Raw genomic sequence first — 20,625 nt, 5'->3', positions numbered from 1 at the left:
CGATGATGGAGCTTGTTTGGTGTTTGTGAGAGGTATGTTAAGCTACGGCATTTTCCACTGGGAACTCTCAGAGCTGAGGTCACTATGTTGGCACATTCTGGGGATCAGCTCTAGGACACTGTTCCACATGTCTTCCCTAGGCAGTTAGAGTGCGAGTCTGAGGGCTGCATCCATCCTGTGGGAATTGTCCAAGCAAAAACAGAAACCTGTGGAAGAAATTAAAAATAACGTGTGATGAAGCAGTGACTGGGACAAGAAGAGAAATAAGAGAAAGCAGGAGGAGGACAGGGAAAGCAGGATGTGTGGGCTGCAGTTAAATATGCAGCAGTGATCCCACTTGCACGGGCGGCTGACATGTCGAGCTTTGTGGTACAGCCGCCCCTCAGCAGCTCAGAGACAGGCCTGTGTTAGCTCCAGGTAGTAGCAGGACAGCAGAGGGAAGAGCAATGGCAGGTCCTTGTTTCAGCAGCTTTGAGCTGTTCCCATCCTGCCATTGGTTCCAGGTGCAGAGCCCGGTACCTCCCTTTGCTTCCCCTCCTCAGGGAGCTGTAGGGTGCAGTGAAGCCACCTCTCAGCCTGCCCTGCTCCAGACTGCACAGCTCCATGCCCTCAGTCTCCCCCTGATAGGACATGCCTTCAGCCCTAGTTCACTTTACTGGGCCTCAGAGGAAGGAGGAGGTCCCGGTGACCTTCCTGCTGCATTTTTGTGACATCTATGAAATCCGCAGTGCAGTGCAGGTTCATTCCTTTTGAGGCATGCTGGCTCTGTCTGTGACATGTATGGAAGCCAGGATTTTAATCATTACAAACATTAAAATGATTTGACCAAAGCAAGTGAAAAACAAAAATTAAAATTGCTACTACAGCCAAATAATTGCAATTTCTCAGCTCTAATAGCTGCTGTATAATTTATAGGGATAAAAGGCTACAGAGCAGTCATTTCTCTTCACTTTTAGAGTTTTGTATAGATGTGCCAAGTGCCAGTGCTGTAAGGCCATGCCCTGCAACATTTCTGCTGCCCTGGAAGTAAGAAGAAGGGGATGACCAAATCCCTTTACTTCAACAATCTGTCCTATACCATCTGCATACTGAGAAAAGCAGAATGTAGTGACTGGATGAAAGTAAACCAAACCAGGATTTCCCTGGAGTTTCTTTTGCTCTGTAATTTTTTGAAAAAGAGGTTGATGGAAGTGCCTATTTCTGCTCCACTTGCAAAGCCTGATTTACTATCTGGGCCTCACCAGTGTAGCCTTTTCAGCACGCTCACATGGACACATATTGCACCTGATGGCCTAGGCTCAGCTTTCAGAGTATTCTGAGTGCCTGCATCCAAATCTAACACACAGCTCAGCTTGTTCACTGTTCAGCACGACTGAGAACTGCAGCGCAGGTGGTTTACTGCCGACAGAGACGTTTACTTTGCTTCCTGAAAGATCCCAGTCCATGTGATTTTCTTGAGGCTGAATACAAGTCAGGAAGAGCATTGGGCAGTGCTGCTAGGTTTGACAGCAAGCCTTCGTATCCTTCAATCCTGCACAGGTATTCAGCCCCTGGCAGTGTTCCCATGCCCTGTGCCTCTCCCATTCAGCCAGGTTTGCTGTCTGCATCTCTCTCTATCTCTGGGCAGCACAGTGAGCCTTGCCAAGGGCAGCTCTGTGCTATTTGCGGCCTTCTTAGGCCACACTCAAGTATTTCATGTTAGGTTTTTGCTCACAAATTCAGAGAGGTCCCTTAACCCTGCAGATGATTTTAGCTGTCGGAGGCCTTGGCAGAGGAAGGCTTCTGCCATCTGGTAGCCTTTCATACCTTGAAGAGCCCTGTGCGTGTTTGCAGTGAGGAGTTATTTTTGATGCCGGTTCTGACGTTAGCCACGGGTACTTCTGGAGCATTTCCAAGCTGTGTAAATGTCATTGTATCCTCTCTCTGTTTTTCCTTTTTTTTTTTTTTAAGTCACTTCATTGCTTATGTTGCTCTATGTATTCTACCAGCATGGAAATAGAGAACATTTGGAGGACCCAGCACAAGGCTCCTCTTTCCAGAGCTGCAGTCCCTGGTTCCCTGCAGGGCGCTGTCACCCCACATAGTGAGCAGAGGGGCACTGTTCTGAGCCACTGCTTTCCCTCCAGCAGCACACAGCACCGGGTGAGTACTGTGTCAGCTCCCAACCTGAAGCTTTTATTTCCAGATTCAGTGTTTTAATTCATCTCTATTTCTATAAGAATAGTGCATTTTAAGTTGAATGATGAACAGGTTAATATACGTTCTGTGGTGCAGCTTTCTCTGCTGCAGGAACAAGAGCAGCAGTGTGAGTTAGCAGCAGGTTGGCTCCTGGATGTTCTGTGATCTTCTTGAACACCCTCGGACGCGGCTTTAGTTTGTTTATGCCTCAATCCTCCTCACTGTGTGAGGGAGGAAGGAGAAGCATCTCCCAGCCCCTGCTCTTGCACATTCAAAGCTGCAGCTCCTTATGCACAGATCAGTTCTGAATTTGGACATCATAAAGGGCTAGAGAGATCGAGGAACTTACTGTAAATAACACTAATAACAGCACTGAGGCTCAGTGTACTTTGTAATGCTCTGTGTACTTTGCGATAGTAAACAGTCTGCACAAGGCAACATCTGTGTGTGTTCGGCAGCCTCTGGGCTTTGCACCAGCTGCTGCAATGGTAGTGTTGTGCCTGTGACAGTAGGTAGGGGTGTGAGCACTTCTCTGCATGTGTTGTCATCTCTGCATTTAGCGTCTGCCTTTGGCACTGTCATCTCTTTTATTTATGAATGAGTGGGTGAGGGAGGAGAGGGCTGGACTGGGCTGATTCGACTTCTTCACAGTTGTACCATAAAGAGCAGAGGAGATGAAGCATAATCTCCTCCTCCCTCCCAACAGTGTTTCACCGACAGCTGTGCTCCCAGCTGGGAGGAGGACAGACTTCAACAACCTCAGCAGAAGCTGGGAGAAGGGAGAAAGGAATGTTTGTGCTCTTCACACTGCAGGGAAAGCATCTTTGCATAAACTCTGCTCACAGGTGAGTTTCATTTTTCACATATTCATTCTTAAAGCAAATAGCTTTTCCATCATTGATTATACTAGGTTGTGACTCCTGGAATGGTGGCAGAACAGGTTTTTGACTAGGTAGTTAGAAGTGAAGCAAAGCAAAACGATGAGGCAGGAACTCAACTGAAGTGTCACGTCCAAAAATTCACAACTTCAAACTAAATTTCCTTGTCAGGTTCCCACTGGTGGAAAACTTGGAGTAGAAGCTGTTCTAGATAAACTTTTGGACTTTCAAATAAGTGCAAGGAGAGCTTGCATTGATGTTATATTGATGAAGAGGAATAGTTAAACTAAGAATCTGTCTCCTGTTTTCAGAGGAATAGAGGGTAAATAAACTCCGCTGGTCATTTTCAAATCAGTTAGTAAGTATGTGTCAGATGTCTAGATACAAATTGCTTTAAGTAAGTAATTAGGAATTTTATTCCTAAATAAGTAATTTATTTCCCTTAAGGATCCAAACCAGAAGTTGTGACTAGCTGCAGGAAACTGCTAAACCACATACCTTGCTGTGTAGGTGTTCTGTGTACAGTTATGTACGTTTGTCCTTGTATCTCAAAAGTATGCCTCTGACGTACTTTCCAAACAGTAAGCCACTTTTTCTGCTGCCATTTGGAGCCCAGCTTGGGAAACTTGGAATGTGAAATTTTAGAGAGATGAAATCGATCCCAGCAGACTAATTTCTGATAGATTTTTGTTTTTAAGTAGGATTAAAGAGATTCTTTATTGTAGGTTGCCTCTGATAGCTGTCTGTTTTTCTGGTTCTTGACAGTCTCTGAACAGCAAGAAGGAAAGCAAATTACTGAAATCACTGAGAGATCTGCTTCCAAATTTGCAGGAGGTGGAGGTGGGGAGTTGAGAAATAAAGAGTTTAGAAAGATATTCAGCCTTGTACTGTGTTTGTCTGCTCACAACACATGCAGATATTACTAAAACTTTCAGGAAATTTAACAGTGAGATGAGGAAAAATGGCTACACGCAGGCTCATAAGACGTGACACCGTCAGTGTGAGCATTACAGGATATTCTGAGCAGTCGGTTATTCAGCCCCTAGTGTGACTTTTTCCATGTTGACATCCTGTATTCATATTGGCTCTAGCAGAGTATGACATCTGACCACTTCTTCTTTTAGGTTTGGTAGTCAAGAAGCCACTAAGCAGTCAGTCAGCCCCCTGCGTTGTAGCACGCTCCTGTCTTCCTTTTCTGACAAGACAAAAAATGTACTGTCCTCAGCCCTACCCTTCTCACCTTCTCATGTTGTTACCAGTATTTTGCTGTTCTCCTCTTCTTTGGACGCAACTGTAAGCTCTTTCCGTTAAATGAAGGAAGAGACAGAAGGTAGCTCTCCCCAGCTGATCTTTTTTGGTGCATGAAGCTGTCATTTAGTCAGTAAAATAGAAGGTAAATCCCCAAAGTTTTAGGAGCCTTAGGGTAGAACACTGTGAGAAAGTGTTGGCTTTATCGAATCTGACCAATGTTTTGTTCTGTGATAGTGGGCACTGCTGAGAGGTGATGATGTCTGCATCGCTGCATTGGAATTTGAATATCACAGTTTTAAATGAAGAAAGCTGTGATGACTCCAGTCTCTCAGTAGAAAGAACTCATCTTACTTGGCATTTGCAGTAGGGCTTATTTAATTCACTTTGTGACTGGCGAAGAAAAAGTGACTGCATTCCTTCTGGGATCTGGGGGCTGTAAAGGAGTCCCGGACAGCAATAAAAGAGAGAAGGGAAATGGGGAGAAAGCAGAGACCAGTGGGATAAATACATCCCAGCTGAGCCAGTTGTATGGAGCTGTCATCATACTAGCTGCCATCCCATCCTGTGAGCCTGCTAGTGAGAAACTAGCAAACTTGCCGGAGGCCAAGAAGGCTGTGTCAGTTTTGCTCTTCTAAGCAGCGCTGTGGGTGCTGTCACTCAGTTAACCAGATGATGCTGCTTCCTGGACATCTATATGAACAGCTTGTGGAGAAGAAATTTTTTTCCTTGCCACTTATGCCAGATCTAACCCCAGGACATGTCTGCATTTTGCTGGGGCTCTATTGCTGCCTACTGCTCTTATCAGTGCGGTGACTAGAACGTTACTTGGGACTCAGAGGGCATTCGTACAACTTTACTAATTGTTTTTAAGTGAAGAACTGTGGAAATAGAAGTGCAGATGTGCAGCCTTGTGAGGCTGAATACTTTACAATTAGCAGAATGCTTCCTCTAAGAGATTTGTTTTTCCTGTAAGGATTATTTTGAGTGGCTTGTAGCAGTTGTTATGAATTTCTCTGCCAGCTGAAGCATTTGCAGAGCTGTTGTCCCCGACAGCTGATGGCACTTAGGTTTGAAAAGACACAGAGCAGTTTTAATGTTTAGAAGAAACTGGCCAATGATTTTCAGTAAAGGTTTCAGTAATTGGCAGCAGCTAAGGACAACATTGCAGTTTGTCCTCTGAGGGATGCATCCAGTGCAATTCCCTCCTCACTAGGAGCTGTGCATGAACTCTGTTAATCCACTGGGCACAAAGGCAGGACTGGTTTGTCACTTCACCTGAAACTTTAGCTGGTGTGTCTGAAAAGAAAGAAGACCAAATAGGAGGCTCAGAGTGCTCTGTTCAAGAAAGGTGGAGCAATGTGCTCACCTGAAAGTGTAGAGGATTCTATTCCTCCCTATGGAGCCCTCCTGCCAGAAATTGCTTGCATGGTGATGAATTCCTTTCCAGCTGTGTTGTTGTGGCACTGGATCCTGGGGTTGGGTAGACACAGATCTGTCACTGCCGGTGGCAAAGGGGAACTCTGGTCTGCAGGTAATGGAGAAGGCACTGCTGCTGCTCCTGGAGCTCCACAAGAGATCCTCCTAACATTCTCCCCTTGGGAACTGCAGCAGGATGAGTCCAAACATTCCGTTTATCATCAGCATTGCTGCTTTATCCTACGAGCTTTCATAGGATAAAATTTTCCTTTTCCTTTCTCTCACATCATTTGTTACTGACTGACAGTAAAGATGTAAAAGCTTTGGAGGAGGTTTAGATGGCTAACAGAGGAGGGGGAAATCAAGAACTGGATGAGTTGCAAAAGCAAATGCAATCAAATTAGCAAACGTACGTTGCTTTAATGATACTTGAATAAAATGCAGTATTTTATCTTTCATCTGTGAAAGGGAGAGGGCGAATTTTCACTCTAACAGATAATGATTTTGTAGTGCCTCTGCACATTTCTAGTTTGAGGATGTGTCTGTTTTACACGCTGCATTTAAAGAGTGATTGGACATAGCTTTCAATATAGGAATTGTTTGGTAGAGTAGAAAACTTAAACTAAGATGCCTTCGTCTATTGTGAAATAACATTATTATTTGGAATTTGAAGTTATGTCCAAGTTTCAGGGCTAATCCCACATCTCCACATCAGAGCAGGACCTGGGTTTCTGAGCAGCTCTGGAATCCCACTTCTTCTGGAGCAGCTTTCCTTCTCCTACCAATAACACATCAGAATTCCCTTGTTATAACACTTGATTCTCTCCCCTTTCCTGGTTAGATAAATGTTGGGAAGTGAGAATGGTTTAAAGCAAGGTTGTTACTTTTACTGTAGGTTGCTTCTCTGATGCGATAGAATTTTTCCATTTCTATAAGGCTATGGTTCCTTAATTATTTTCTTAATTTTTTTAAATGAAGCTCTTTTACCCAGATTACCCACCGTTACTGCGGACAGGTTGTTTCTCACTGTTTTCCTTAAGAGAAGACGAGGTGAGAGTCAGATTTCAAACACATGGATGGTTGAGTTGGTGACTTCAGGGAGGATACTGTGATTCGCCTTCCATGAGAGAGGTGGCAAAGCTGATGGCTCTGACACGGGTGGGAGAGGGGGGGGATAGGTGGCCACAGATCATGTGGGTCCTACTGTCATCCAATGGTGTGATGGAGAGTGGCTGGAAACAACATTTAAGCCGTTAGGCAGGGTGCTGTAGCACAGGGATTCAGCAGCACAGTGCTGGGGAAGTTTTCTTGCAGCCCGTGCAAGTCCACATGGGGTATGGAGGGGCAGTGTCAAGGTATGACATAAAATAGAGTAGGGAGGAAGGGTTTGTGCACATAACAAAATAGGGATGCTCAAGAGTAATGGAATTGAATAGAAACCCAGGCTTTGTTTACATCTTAATGAAAGCAAGGAACAAGTGCTTAAAATCATGCGAGTACTAAAAAGAGTTTTTTACATGAAAATTAAGGGAATTGAGGAAATGAAAATTCAGGAAATTAAAACATAAGGAAGTCTGCAGATACAGATGCCAGTGCTTTGTTTAGAATAATACATCCATTGGGGACTGGGGTACTGGAGCTCTGTATCTTCAAAAAATTAAAAAAAAAAAAGAAAACTGAAGTTTTCAGTGGTCTGGGGAGTGAGAGCAGTAAGGGGAGAAGCTCAAAAAGAAATCTTCTCCAAGGCACACTGCTTTTACAAAATCATCAGAAGTGTGAGAATTAACATTGCAGAACAAATCTTATGTGAGGATATTGACTTGGATCATCTGGAAACTAGGCTGATTTCCAAGAAGATTAAAAAAAAAAAAGAGGGAAGCTTAGTTAAAGGCAGTGCAAAAGGATAGCTAGAAGAGTTAAATCTCTCCAAGCTATGTAGGGACTATTGGAAGACACACACAGATGTAGGTGTGCCACCTTCTTACCCACCCCAAACCAAGTAAGATCCAAGCAAAAAATATAGAACAGTTGAAAGGAAATGAACATGGCTAAGGAGCAGTGCAGGGAAGGGTGGATGGTGTGCTAGGTTACAGCTGGACTGAGAACAGAAACATCCAAAACACAATGGAACCAGTGTAAGCCAGAAACACAAGCACAGTACAAAGGCATAGACGAATTATTCCAGTTCCTAGCGACAGTGCATGCGATGCTAGGTGCTTGAATTGAATGGGCTCATATCCTGTGACGAATTTTGTCTCTGATTAAAATAAATCTAAACAGAAGAATGAGAATGAAGTTAAAGAAAAATGAGGGAAGGGAGGGAAAAATCTCCAAATACTGTAAATGGCTTCTCACTTTCCCTTGTCTTAAAACTTTTGCTGTACAAAATGAATCATGTTCTGAATCATAAATGCAGAAAATAGAATTTAAAAGAGAGATGACTTTATTGAATGTATCATTATTTGCTGATGTGTGAAACAATGAAAACGTTGACAGGAGATCTGTTCAATCTCTTTAGACGCAGCAAGGCTCCAACCACCTTTCAGTCAGACCTGGCAAGTCACATTTTTCTCTCAGACAGCCTTTACTATTTGCCAAACATTATTAGTCAAACATTGATCATCGCTGGTCCAAGTCACTGCTTGTCAGCAGTGCTGGCAAATCGGTGCTGCCCCTGAGAGAAAAGTGAAGGAGGAGAATAATTACACAGATGAATGTTTGGTTGCTGAAAATGGGATTAGCTTTCCAAATTTCTTTCTGTTAATGAGATAGTTCTGTTTGATACTTAGGTTTAATTGTACCTTCTTCTGTCTGGAGGCAGTGGCATTATAAAAGATGTCAGCAGAAAGGGAATTTGGTCTCTAACTTAGTTTTTGAGTAAGTTTTCCCTTGTAGCCAGTGCATGATGCTGGGGAGGCTCAATAGTGGGACTACTTGAATATTGCTGGCACCCTCTCCCTTTCTTTGATAGCACATGTGTACAGAGAACAAGCTGCTGACACATCAACCCTGGTGTCAGAGAGACTGTAGCCTCAGTGGGGACGGGGATACAGCCTGGGAAGATGAGTCAGAAGAGTTAGGGGATTTTCTCCAAGGCTGTAGAAGGTAAAATGAATCAGAACCCATTTACTTCAGGAGAAAGAAGTTCCTACTTCTCAGTCTCAAGCCTACACTACAGTTGTTCCAGTTCTCATTCCTTACTGATACTTCTACATGTTGATTGTGACTTGTATGTCTCCTAATCCTTAAGACTTACTCAGTGCTGGTTTCTCTTGCCTTCTCATTTAAGCAAGGATCAGCACACAGTTTCAGGGCTGTTGGCCACCCTACTGCCTGCAGTTGCTCGTAACCTGTTTGCCACCTTCTTGTAAAGCAGAGGCAGGTTGGCGGTTTGGCCTCTGTGCTGAGGAGATGTGTAGGAGAGAGAGACTGAGCTGGCTGCTGTCTGGGGCAAAAGGAAGGTTTGAAGCTGTTCTCTGAGGAGCAGAGAGAGAAAAGGCCTCTGCAGAAAGAGGTGTGATGGGGAGTTCTCTTCCACTCCCAGTCGTGGACTCGAGTGAGCCATGCAGGAGCCCCAGGGAGCTGTCAGGGAGCAGGAGCCAGCGCAGCACTGAGAGCCTGGTGGCCACGTCACCCACCTGGCTGCTCTTTAGCAGCAGGAAGGAGGGGGCAGATGAGGGTCATTTTTATAAGCTATGAGCCAGCTCCTTGAGGCAACTGTGGCATGACTAATTCCTGTTGTGTGATTCATCGCCCTGTTTTTAGTTGGACTGCTTGACCAAAAATACACACTGTGTGAACTTCTTATTACCATAAATAGGGATTTTCCAAAATGTAGTTTCTTTTCAGCACTTCCCTGTGCTCAGCCAGTTGTTTGGGCCTTATATTTGGTTAAAAAAAAGTCCCCAAACCTAGAGAAAGAAGATGAACCAGTGTCAGATATGTGACAATCTGTTGTCCCCTCTGCCTTCCTTACCCCTATTTGTCCTTTACATATGCAGGCCTCCAAAGGTGTAAAAACATGAAATGAAATGTTCCAGCAGCAGAACGTGTACTTTTTAAATATTTTTGGAATGTGTGAAATCACGTATATTTCACTTCTGTATAGCTTTAATTTTTAGGGAGAAAAATCCAAAACGAAAAACATTACTCAAAAAAAAAAAAGAAAATTATTTGTTTCAAAAAAAATTGTTTTGTGGAAATGGTTTTACTTCGTGTCAGGTTTATACACTTTGTTTTCATGCTGCTGTGTGTCTCACGGGCAAGCGTGAGTTGTGTCGTGTCACTGAGCAATAACAGAGACTGGAATGGGGGGTCTGAAAGTTCTCCAAACATTTCTTTGCCTTCAAGGGGCATCGGCTGAACCATCCTCAGGATGTTTGCCAGACTTTGAGACCTCTGACTTGAAGACTTCCATCCCATGCATCATCTGTCCCAGTGCTGCCCCACTTACCTTTGTCAATGGAAAGTTTTTAGCAGTGTTTAACCCAGTCTTTAATTCAGGTTTTCACAGAGAGCACACTTTCTTCTTTGTGACAGTCTTTGATATGTTGGAAGGTTTTTGCTGTTTGCCCTCCTTATGGTCTTCTTTAGACTAAACAGTCCTAGACCAGTGACCTTCCCCCTGCATTTCCCCAACCACAGCCAGCAGCTCCATAATGCCTTGCAACGATGCTCAGGATAGAGAGGTAGCACCCACAGCTGCTGGCACATCCCTGGATAATCTGCTCTTTTTTTTTTATTTTTACAAAAATATATTGTTGACTCCAACTCAATATATGATCACTGCAATCCCTTTGTCCTTCCTAGTGTTCTGTTGTAAGGTAGCATTTGCTTTGTTAATGACTTCTCATTTCAGATATAATATGTAATATCTCATGTACAACAGTTTACATATCAATAAAGAGGAATACTCAGTGTTCTAATCAGAAGAACAAAGGTTAGGTTAGGTTTAGGCTGATAATCTGCTCGGGTATTCTGGGATTTTTTTTCTGAAATATTGTCATTTTCTGGGAATGTGAATGTTGTGTTTCAACAAGTCCATCCCTGTGACCTCTCCCAGAGTAGCCTCTGGGGTGCTGTGTTGCCGTCAATTCCTGCAAGTAATACTTTGGCTCCCTCACAACCGTTCAGACGTGCTCAGTTCTGTTCCTTCTAAGTGGCTCCCTGCTTAATTGAATGTTTGTTTGACTTATGAATTAAGTTGAATGTAGAACACATAGGCTTATTGTCTATAGCGATTTAGATATTTCTTAATAAGCCTTATGATCTGTGAGCCAGGCCGCTGGCAAGATTGTACTACATCACCATGTCCTTGCTATTGGGAAATGAGCATTAGAACTAAGTTTTGAGGTCATTAAAGTATTTTAATTAATTCATTTTCTAATATACAGGGACTATCTCCATTGGCTTCTAGCTGCCTTGCATCAGTCTGCCCATACTGCTCCGTACTAGGCTTCACCGGTCACATTTTTCAGCTCTTTCATAGAATATTTAATGATACACCTGATACTCTGTAAGGCAGAAAATGAAGCCATTAAAATTTTCTCCAGGAGGAGAATGTGTGAGGTAGCAATGTTAGAGATAGAGGAGGATGTAACTAACAACCAGAGGAACAAGGAGCAAACAGTTGCATTTGCTAATGTGCTGCAATGTTTGAGCATACCCACTTCATACTATAACATTTTACATTTTTGTAATGGAATACTTTATTAAAAAAAGTCATATGTGTTTGATGTCCAATCTAATGCTTTCATCAAGCATTGAGTTCACTGTAAGAAAAAGGAAAGATTTACAAATCAAGGATTTTGACATGAAGCTGCCACTCAAATCTGCATTATCAGTTCCTACTGACATTTACAGGGACGAAGCCCTGAACTACACCACCACTGTGGTTCAGATCCGAACTTTTAGAGATGAAATGCAACTACTTACTTCAGACTTTGGAGAAGTTTGATGATAAACAGAAATTAAGAAGTTGAGACAAATTCCCAAGATATCAAAGTTCGAGCAAGTTGAGTGATTTACCCAATGCTGTGAATAATTGCATGTCTGTGCTAGGAAGAATTGGACATTGGTGACTAATTGGTCTTTTGTTTATGTGGGTTCTGAAAAAATGTTGCTGGCTTCCTTTTTTGACAATAGACTTTTAAATGAATTCATACAATAACAACAAAAGTAAAGTGATTTGTAATTATTAGAGTACTTCTCTGGTTTCCTCCCACTGAAACAAACACTTAGAGGAATAGTTATTGTTGTAGGAAGACATTCCTGTTGGAAAGGCTGGCCCTTCACACGTTAACAAGTACAAATAGGTTGTGCAAAGACCTAAGTGAAGTTTAGAAAGGAATTTAATGTGAGAAGAAATTGTGGGAAATTTATGTGAGATGGTTTCATGGGCTTAAAAGGATTCAGTCCTTCATGCACTGTATGCCCTGGCATGACTTTTTTGCAAATAGAGGGACATGCAGAGTTTGTACTTCTATTGCAGAAAACAAAACAAAACAAAACAACAAAAAAAACAGACTAGGAAAAAAAAAAAAAAAGGAATGAAAGTATAGCAAAGATTGCCCGATTGCTTTACAAACAACAAAACCAGCAGAAAGCAGAAACAAAACCCCTTGCAGCCAACTGCTCTTCCCATAAATATTTGACAAAATTTCTGTGCGCTTTCTGTTGCAGTGTGTTTCACACTCTTAGGGGCCGTGAGCTCTTGTCTTAATTTTGCTTCTGAAGATTGAAATAAGAAATAACAACAAATATTTCAGTTGTTCAGTTATTTAGATCCATAATTTCTGCTTCTGCCTAATGTGCTTGGATTTCTTCTCCCTTCTTTTTTTGTGGAAGAAAGAATTTGAATATTCCAGTATGAACTGGATTTTCTATCCAATAAAGAACAGAAACATCCTTTACTGCCTTTCATGGCTCTTTCCACTTGTGACCCTTTTACATAATTCCTCTGGTTTAATGTTGTGCCACTTCCTTATAGTCATCCTTAGTCATGCCCCCAATTTCCACTTTGTTCTACAATTTTAGGGGGATTTTCTCTAAGTGTATTAGCTATCTCAAGTAGTGAGATACAATGATAGACTTCAGAAAGAAAACGGATATGAAGGAATGGTTGGTCCTTCTTTCCCCTCTCTCTACCAGATCATCACTCCATCACAATGTGAGCTCTTCTTTGTATGTGGAGGATGTGGGAAGGGGCAGAAAGCTTCTCTTAAAATAGCCCTAAAAGCATGGTTATGTTCTGTGGAAGGAACATTTAGTAAGCTTTGCCATTTTCCTGCTCTACAGCAGCTTTGCTACTGCAGCTCTTACACTCACCCCACCTCATGCCACAGGCCCTCAGGTGTGGGCCAGCCGATTTCTGCCCAATTGATGTGGGAGTCTAAAGGCTAGTGTTTATCCAGGTAATGATCTGAACCAGATTTCAGATTTTGTGCAGTGTGGTCCAAGCGCTGCTATGAAGGTCAAGTGACTCAGGTCTGTTTGTGATGTGTGACAGGTGGAGGGACAGCAAGAGATCTACTATGAAGGTGTGCAACCACATTATCCACCCCATTCATGGTAACAAGTGCTTTTGCAGATGAGACAAGTTGTGTGCTCATCTATTGCAAACATGTACAAAGAAGTCCTTTGATGTATAGTCCCATTTGTCACCACTAAAATGTTTAGGTCTAATTGTATCAGATTTCTTATGAGAAAATTGTAGAAATGTTCACTGGAACTGAGTAAAAACACCCAGGCTCCACAGTATTGCTCGGACAGAGCTGACAGGCTTTTGGTGCCAGTGGCCTTGGGCTCATTCCTTGGCTATTGCCAAATGTGAGCTGTTCTATGAGCTCATAGTGTGGGGTGGGAATCATGGCTTTGTCAACAGGATACAAAAAGACTTGGGGAAAAAAAAGAACCTTTGAATTGTCCAATGAGTAATGAAAGTTGTCTTACTTTGAGAAAAAGTTAAGCTGTCTAAAACTCTGAGATTGTTGTCTTAATTCTTTACCCAGAAACAAGAGAAATGTTTGGAGCTCATCTAGATGTTTCTTTCCAAGAGTTGGGCTTAGATGGGTAGCACTGAAAAAAGGTGGGCATAGGAGAGAGAGATAAGTCTTGCCAGGAAATGTCTGTAGGCTTGTGATACTGAATGTGTTATATAAACTAAGTTCTTAAAACACCACACAGCTGCACTATTTCCATATTGAAGTTGTCTGAATGGAATGCCTGTGTGTTCCCAGCTATAGCTGCTCTCATCTTAACGATTATCTGCACCCCAGATGTTTTTCTTAGAGCAACTTTTCTATTTTTCTCCTCCTACTACCCAAGCTAGCTTAGTAATGCAGGAGCTATTTGTCTCCTCTTTCCTATACCCGGCATCACCTTTCCTTGAGTTTCCCCAGCATTTAAGGTATTTAAGGTAAGCATTAAGGGAGCTTGTAAGGTATTGTGTATTATATTCTTAGTAACAAGGTGGTCTTTAAAGATCACTCTTCTGAACCATCTGATGACTGTCATAATCACAGTGTTTTGGTATCAGTCTTGAGAAAACTTGCAGTTCCATTCCCTGGCCAGTGCAGAGCTGTGTTAACATACTTGGACTAAGGGGAAAAAATGGGGAAAGGGGAATACAGTTTCCCATTTTGTCACTGGTCAGAAGGCACAGCAGTGTCCCAGAGCCTGCATGCTGTGGAGGCTGAAACAAGGGAGGAATTTTCCAAGCTTTCTTCTTCCACAGAGCAGTATAAAACAGCTATTGTGCAAACAACAATCTGGACTTCTGTTTACGTAACAGGCAGCTTTCTCTTCCTGGCTCTGAAACAGCATACTGCAGCACTTCCTCCAGGAGCAGGAAACATCACTGTAATCAGAAGTGTGTATTATATTAGGACAATATCGTATCAATGAGACTTTTTCTGTGTTTTTCACTTTCTGCAATTCTGGCAAGACTTCTAAGCTGAACAGATATGAATTTTACAATCACATTCTTTGTGACATAAACATTTTAGTTCTTCTCCCCCTCCCCCCCCAAAAAAAAAGAAAGAAACAACAACAAACAACAGTGCAACTGTGGAGTACATCTGCTTTTTCTCATCCTGTGGCCCATATTGGCCTACTGGGTAACACAGAACAAAACCGAGCTCAAGAATTATGAATGTATAAAGACAGTTTTGCCTTTTGAAAATTATTGACAGCTTTCAAGTTATTGTAAGTTGGCTTTATCAGCAGGAGCTGGGCACTGACTGGATGCTTCTAGTTGTTAGATTGGATGAGGGACCCACAGACATTTAGGCACTTTTCACTGTGCATTTGTATGTCTGCCATTCTGCTCAGACAAACTCTTACATGTCAAAGTCACCGAATTATCGTACAGAAATTGTATCAAATACTGTCTCAAATACAACTGCACTTGTCCTGGAGCCCTGGATTGGAAAAGGTGAGGGGGAAAGTAAGGTTGTCAAACCTGTTTCGGGTTCTGTGCGTTGTGCTTGCAGGCATGAAGCCAGACCTCCTGTAGGTGGAGAAGCCACACAGCAGTCATGCAGCCATTGAGACAAGCACAGTGCATGGGATGGTGTCAGAGAAGAGAGGATGCTCCCTAAGTAACAGTGCTTTGGGAAATCTGCACGTAACTTATTGCTTTCTGCTGCATGTGTGTGATAATGGTCACATTATCATTGTTATTCTGCAGGGAGGGTTATGGCAGTCTCTTGGAGCAAACATCAAGCTAAACCAGGACGATCTGTGGCTGGCTCACATTTCTGCTGCTGTGCCTGGTAGAGCTGCAGTAACACTTGTGCCATCTGTGGAGGAGGGGGTGTGATTCTGAGGTAGGTGCATCCCTGAGGTGGCTGTATGAGAACGAGGGAAGCAGAGCTCACACTGTGCTGAGCTAAGGCAGATAGTGACAAACAATGAAGTTAGAAGTTTAAGGGAGAGGAACTTAACCTGGCCTTCACATTGTGGTTGAAGCTACCTGAACCTCAAGGAATCCAGGGCTGATATTCTTTTTGTTAGCAAGAAAAAGAGGAAAAAGAAAAGAACAAAGGAGAGTTTTAATGATAAAGTATGTACTTCTGTCCTTAAGTTTGCTGTTATTTCATTGGGACTATGGTACAGTGACTGAGGCTGAACACTGTACATCTTTTCAGGTTTGGTCAGTCCTTTCAGCCTTAAGGAAGTGATTTTCTTTTCAATTTCTATGAGACTGAAGCCCACCATTATTTTAAAAAACAAAACCTAATACACACAATCAAAACCAAAATTACATCACTCACAGATGAATTTATTCTACAGTAACATTCTCAAATGCTGCCAATCACAGTAATTTTATAATACTATGGTCATGTTTCCATAAGGATTGCCTTGGAAAAAATTGGTTGTTCCCACAGAGGACAGATGATGATTACAAAAATGCAGATATGTATTGTAAATGAGAAACAAGCAGCAAGGACTTTTCTCTGTTCCTGACTATGCAGTCTGCTTTTCAATCCGTTTCAATTAACTGAAGTTTTGTAAAGAGTATACAAGTTGCTAACCTCACCCAAGTGTACTCTACAGCTGTGTATTTTCTGGCAGTGGTTAAAAGAATGAATCCCACTGGTTTGTATCATCACACCAAACACACATCCCCCTAAACCTGAGGCACAGTCTTGAGCACTCGTGCCAAAGTGACTGAACATATCACGTGAGGTGATAGAAGGATGAAAATGATACTTCCTTTAGTCTGGGGTTTAATCACAGTGGGCAGGCTGAAGGCTGAACACTTATCCTGACCAAACCGAGTGCTAACCTGTTGTCAGCAGCTGGGTTTTAAAAATGCCTTAAACAGTAATGGTATAATGTGGAAAGGATCTGCATGGTTCTGTGTGTAGATCACAAAAGATTCTTCAGGTGAAAATAATTGCGATCGTTTTCAGCACTGGTGAAATGAAAAGATCAAACATGCAGATAATGATTGGTTTTCAGAGCCGATGGCAAATAAGGAGTCAGTAATGGCATATTCTGTAAGGGGCTGACACCATGGATACATTAAGGCAGATTTTTATGGTGTCTTTCCTACAGACAGCTCGCTTTCAGGACCGTGTTTACACTTAACTGTAAAAGCAGCTGCTAAAAATTCCACTTTCATCATCCTTATGGTTGAGCTGCATGTACCATGATATTTTGTACCTAAAGGGAAATTCCAGAAATGGAAATTAAGAAAGCAACGGTTTTGCTCACACTGCATCCTCTAAGGAAGTCTGAGTGAACTGCTGCTCTGCCAGAGGAATTTTTCCATTTTGATCAGATCAGATTACTGCTTTTCTGCCTCATCTGTGAAACAGAGATGACATTTCTTCACCGTTTAGATACTTGTAAAGCTAATGTGACAAATGTTTGTAAATCACTTTGGAATTCTTTGACAGTACACACTCCTAGGGCTTACTGATACAAATAATTATTTCCCAGGCAGGTTTTATCGTCTGTTAAAGAAAATTTAGAAAAGGCATCTCACTGAAAACTGATTGTTTGATAATGATATTCCTCCTCAAGGTTTTCATATGTTTTACCACCAGGTTATTAACATCCTGCAGCAAGGCATCTCTTCAGCCTGAGGTTTTTGTGGATGAAAAGTGATACTTCAAACTGGATGAATTTAAGTTCTACATCTATTCATTTGGGACACTGATTAATGGTGTACACTGAGAGGCAGAAGATGTTGAATTTCACAGAGAATGCAACTGAAAAGTGCATTATTGATCATAATATTCACCAGACGTTATCCCCTGTGGTGTACATATTTGTATTTATCATAGGATTCCCAGCTAACTGCCTGTCACTATACTATGGGTACTTACAGATCAAGGCTAAAAACGAGTTGGGTATCTACCTTTGCAATTTGACCATAGCAGACCTGTTTTACATATTTTCTTTGCCTTTTTGGATCCAGTATGTTTTGCAGCATGACAATTGGACCTATGATGAACTGCTGTGCAAAATCTGTGGCATTCTCTTGTACGAGAATATCTATATCAGTGTGGGCTTCCTCTGCTGCATCTCCATTGACCGCTATCTGGCAGTGGTGCACCCTTTTCGGTTTCATCAGTTTCGGACAATGAAGGCTGCTATGATTGTGAGTGCCATTATTTGGACTAAAGAAATAGTGACATGCTCGTTTGTCTTTGTGCATGGGGAGATCAGTATGGATGCCGAGAGCCATGTGGTGTGTTTCGAGCATTACCCCATCAAAGAATGGGAGCACAGTATCAATTATTACCGCTTCTCTGCTGGCTTCCTTTCCCCTTCTTTCTGCTGGCCTTCTCTTACTGTGGCATTTTACGAGTTGTCCACAGAAGTCACGGCACTCAAAAGAAGAAGAAACTCCAAATTAAACGTTTGGTTTCGAGCACTGTCTTCATTTTTTTAGTTTGCTTTGGACCATACCACATCCTACTTGTAATTCGCAGTGTGTTTGAGAGCAACTGCTCATTTGCTGTCAAAATATTTAACATTTACCATACTTCTCTCCTGCTGACTACATTTAACTGCATTGCTGACCCAGTACTGTACTGTTTTTCCAGCGAAAGCACTTACCTGAACTTTGTCAAGATGCGAGACTCTTGCTTAAGGCATTTAGGATGTCTGAGGACTGAGACAAAGGAATCCTACCAGCTGAATGCTCCAGAAACTCCCAACAAGCCACAGCATGAGCATCAGCCAAGGTTATTACAAGAATCACAGGGTGATTCTGGAACAAAGGACTCTTCCTCAACTAGGGCAGGCCATCTATAGCATTCATCAAAACGGGCACTCGTGTAAAATCTTCCTTATATAACTGTGTGTATCCACTGGATTTTTCTGTGTATTACAACTGTTTTACATCCCAAAGGTCTTTTAGCAGAGCAGTACAGTGAGGTAGTCTCCAGAGGTGCCTGGACCTTAGGCAAAATCACATCTGCTGTCTGACTGTCCAAACCAGTCAACTGGCATGGCTGAAAAACCACACTCATGATGTGGTTCTGTTGAAATCACCTTTTCTTGCTGTTTGCCTCTGTAGCAGCTGGTGAAAAAGATCTCCATAAGCTGTTCAACAGGTTGGAGGCAGAACAAATTAAATGTCACCAAAATTAATTTTAAAAGGAAAAAAATGCACTTCTGCAGATTACTGTAACTCTCTCTCTCTGAAATAACTCCTCCAGCAAGTTTCAAAGTGAGCCAACCTGCTAAAACAGCTGATGATGAAGTAATGTGGAATCTTCAGGGACAACAGGCACAGAAACTCAGAATCAGATGAGAACTTCTATTTGTGCATTGACTGTTGAGTCTCCTCATAAGGCTTCTATTGACTTTCAGAGGTATGGGATCTCTTGGCTCAGATGAGGATAAATAATTCAAGCTGTTGATTTGGAAAAGAACAGGAGGTTCATAGTACACAAGGCACTTTTATCTGTGTTTTTTTTTGAGTCACTGTGTTTAAAGGTGAACTTAGTTGCACCTAAATTCTACCAGACCTTGCTAAGATTTTGATTGCATCCTTACAAATTTGTGTGTCTTGTGCAGCACAGACTTTGTGGGCACTTAAAAACCAATATGTTTGTCAATGGAACTCTTAAGTAGTTTCTGCTTAAAGTCTGTTTTCACCAGTAGTTACGATAGCTAAGATGTGCTCATTATTGAGTAAATGTAATATCAGAAATGTGATGTACGAGTGATCTCTGTGGCTTTTTGGGTTAGATGGAAACAAGATACAGGAATAACCAGAGATAATGGTAGTTACAGATGGGGTTGTTGTGCTACGTATTAGTTGTTTCTAGAATCAACTTCTCTATTTTTTATTGTTTTGGTTTTTTTAATATTCATTATTAAAGAATGTGAGTCTTGTTTCTTCTTTGTGAACTCGCCGTACTTTCTGGTATCTGCAGCTGTTACACCACGAATATTGCCTTATCCTTTCACTTCTCCTCTGGTTTCAAGCTTTTCTTTGAGCACCTCTCTGTTTATGCAGTCTGGAGTTGACAGTGTATGAGTGTATATATATAGGTATGCATATATTTAATTTCAAAATTATTTTTTGAGAAAGGCCAAGACAGGCCTTCTACGTTGGGTTTCTCAGGTATGTCGCTGTGCATGGTTTTGTTATTGTTTTTTAAAAGGTAATATGTTCTAAGAATTTTCTAGAAACCACATTGGAAGTGCAATATTAAAAATAATTAGGAGATATGTTTAATAAACAATGTTTTTATTATTCTCTCCCTGTATTTGTTCACAGATTGTATTAATGAGACTACAGCTCCTCTCCTCCCTGCTGTTGCAGAAGGGATTCATGTCCCTACTCCCAGGAGGGGATTAGGTTTGCTTAGATTAATATTTGGTTTGTTTAATTCTTTTACATTTCTTTATACTTAGACCACTCTCCATGCTGGATTAATTACCTTATTACATGCACTTTTCTTCTTACTATCAGTGCTGTTTAGCTTTGCTTTCTGTGAATGTTTCCTCTAGTCTCTGCTGTCTGTGCCAGCTGGTTGGAAGCAGGGGCTCCTGGCTGCCGCAGTCCGTGCTTGTGCGTTGCTAAGAGGAGCTCCAACACTCAGACTCCCATGACCTGACATGCTGCAAGCCACACACACGGTTTGTTCTAAGATAAAATATTTCTTCTGCTGTTTGTGCTTTTATGGCTGCCCATGTTGTTTAAACTAGCTGGAATGCAGAGTGTGTCCTATTACATGCAATTATCATCAAACAGATTAAGTCTTGCTTGAGTCAGTACTTTGTGTTGGTCCACTTCTGGTCAACTGCTGTGGTTTAAAATCAGATGGAAACTCGTGCAACGGCCAGGCATTCTGCTGCAGTTGTAGCATCTAACCTGCTGACCAGGCCAAGAGGGCAGGGCTGTTGGTATGGTTTTGTTTTCCCTGGTCAT

At 42.0% G+C, this 20,625-nt stretch overlaps 1 protein-coding gene across 1 annotated transcript; it reads left to right on the top strand.

The window, feature by feature from the left end:
• The first annotated feature begins 1,766 nt into the window (after positions 1 to 1,766).
• GPR68 (G protein-coupled receptor 68) lies at positions 1,767 to 20,024 on the top strand. Its single transcript, XM_010711822.3, is given in 5 exon segments — positions 1,767 to 2,142; positions 2,885 to 3,023; positions 15,412 to 15,550; positions 17,279 to 17,995; positions 17,998 to 20,024. Coding segments are annotated over 2 exon segments (1,098 nt in total). The 5' UTR covers positions 1,767 to 2,142; positions 2,885 to 3,023; positions 15,412 to 15,550; positions 17,279 to 17,394; the 3' UTR covers positions 18,495 to 20,024.
• Positions 20,025 to 20,625: the final 601 nt, after the last annotated feature.

The sequence above is a fragment of the Meleagris gallopavo genome, chromosome 5 (assembly GCF_000146605.3).
Source record: "Meleagris gallopavo isolate NT-WF06-2002-E0010 breed Aviagen turkey brand Nicholas breeding stock chromosome 5, Turkey_5.1, whole genome shotgun sequence".
Taxonomy (NCBI): domain Eukaryota; kingdom Metazoa; phylum Chordata; class Aves; order Galliformes; family Phasianidae; genus Meleagris; species Meleagris gallopavo.
Note: the sequence above shows the minus strand (reverse complement) of the source record. Positions and strands in the feature narration are given on the sequence as shown.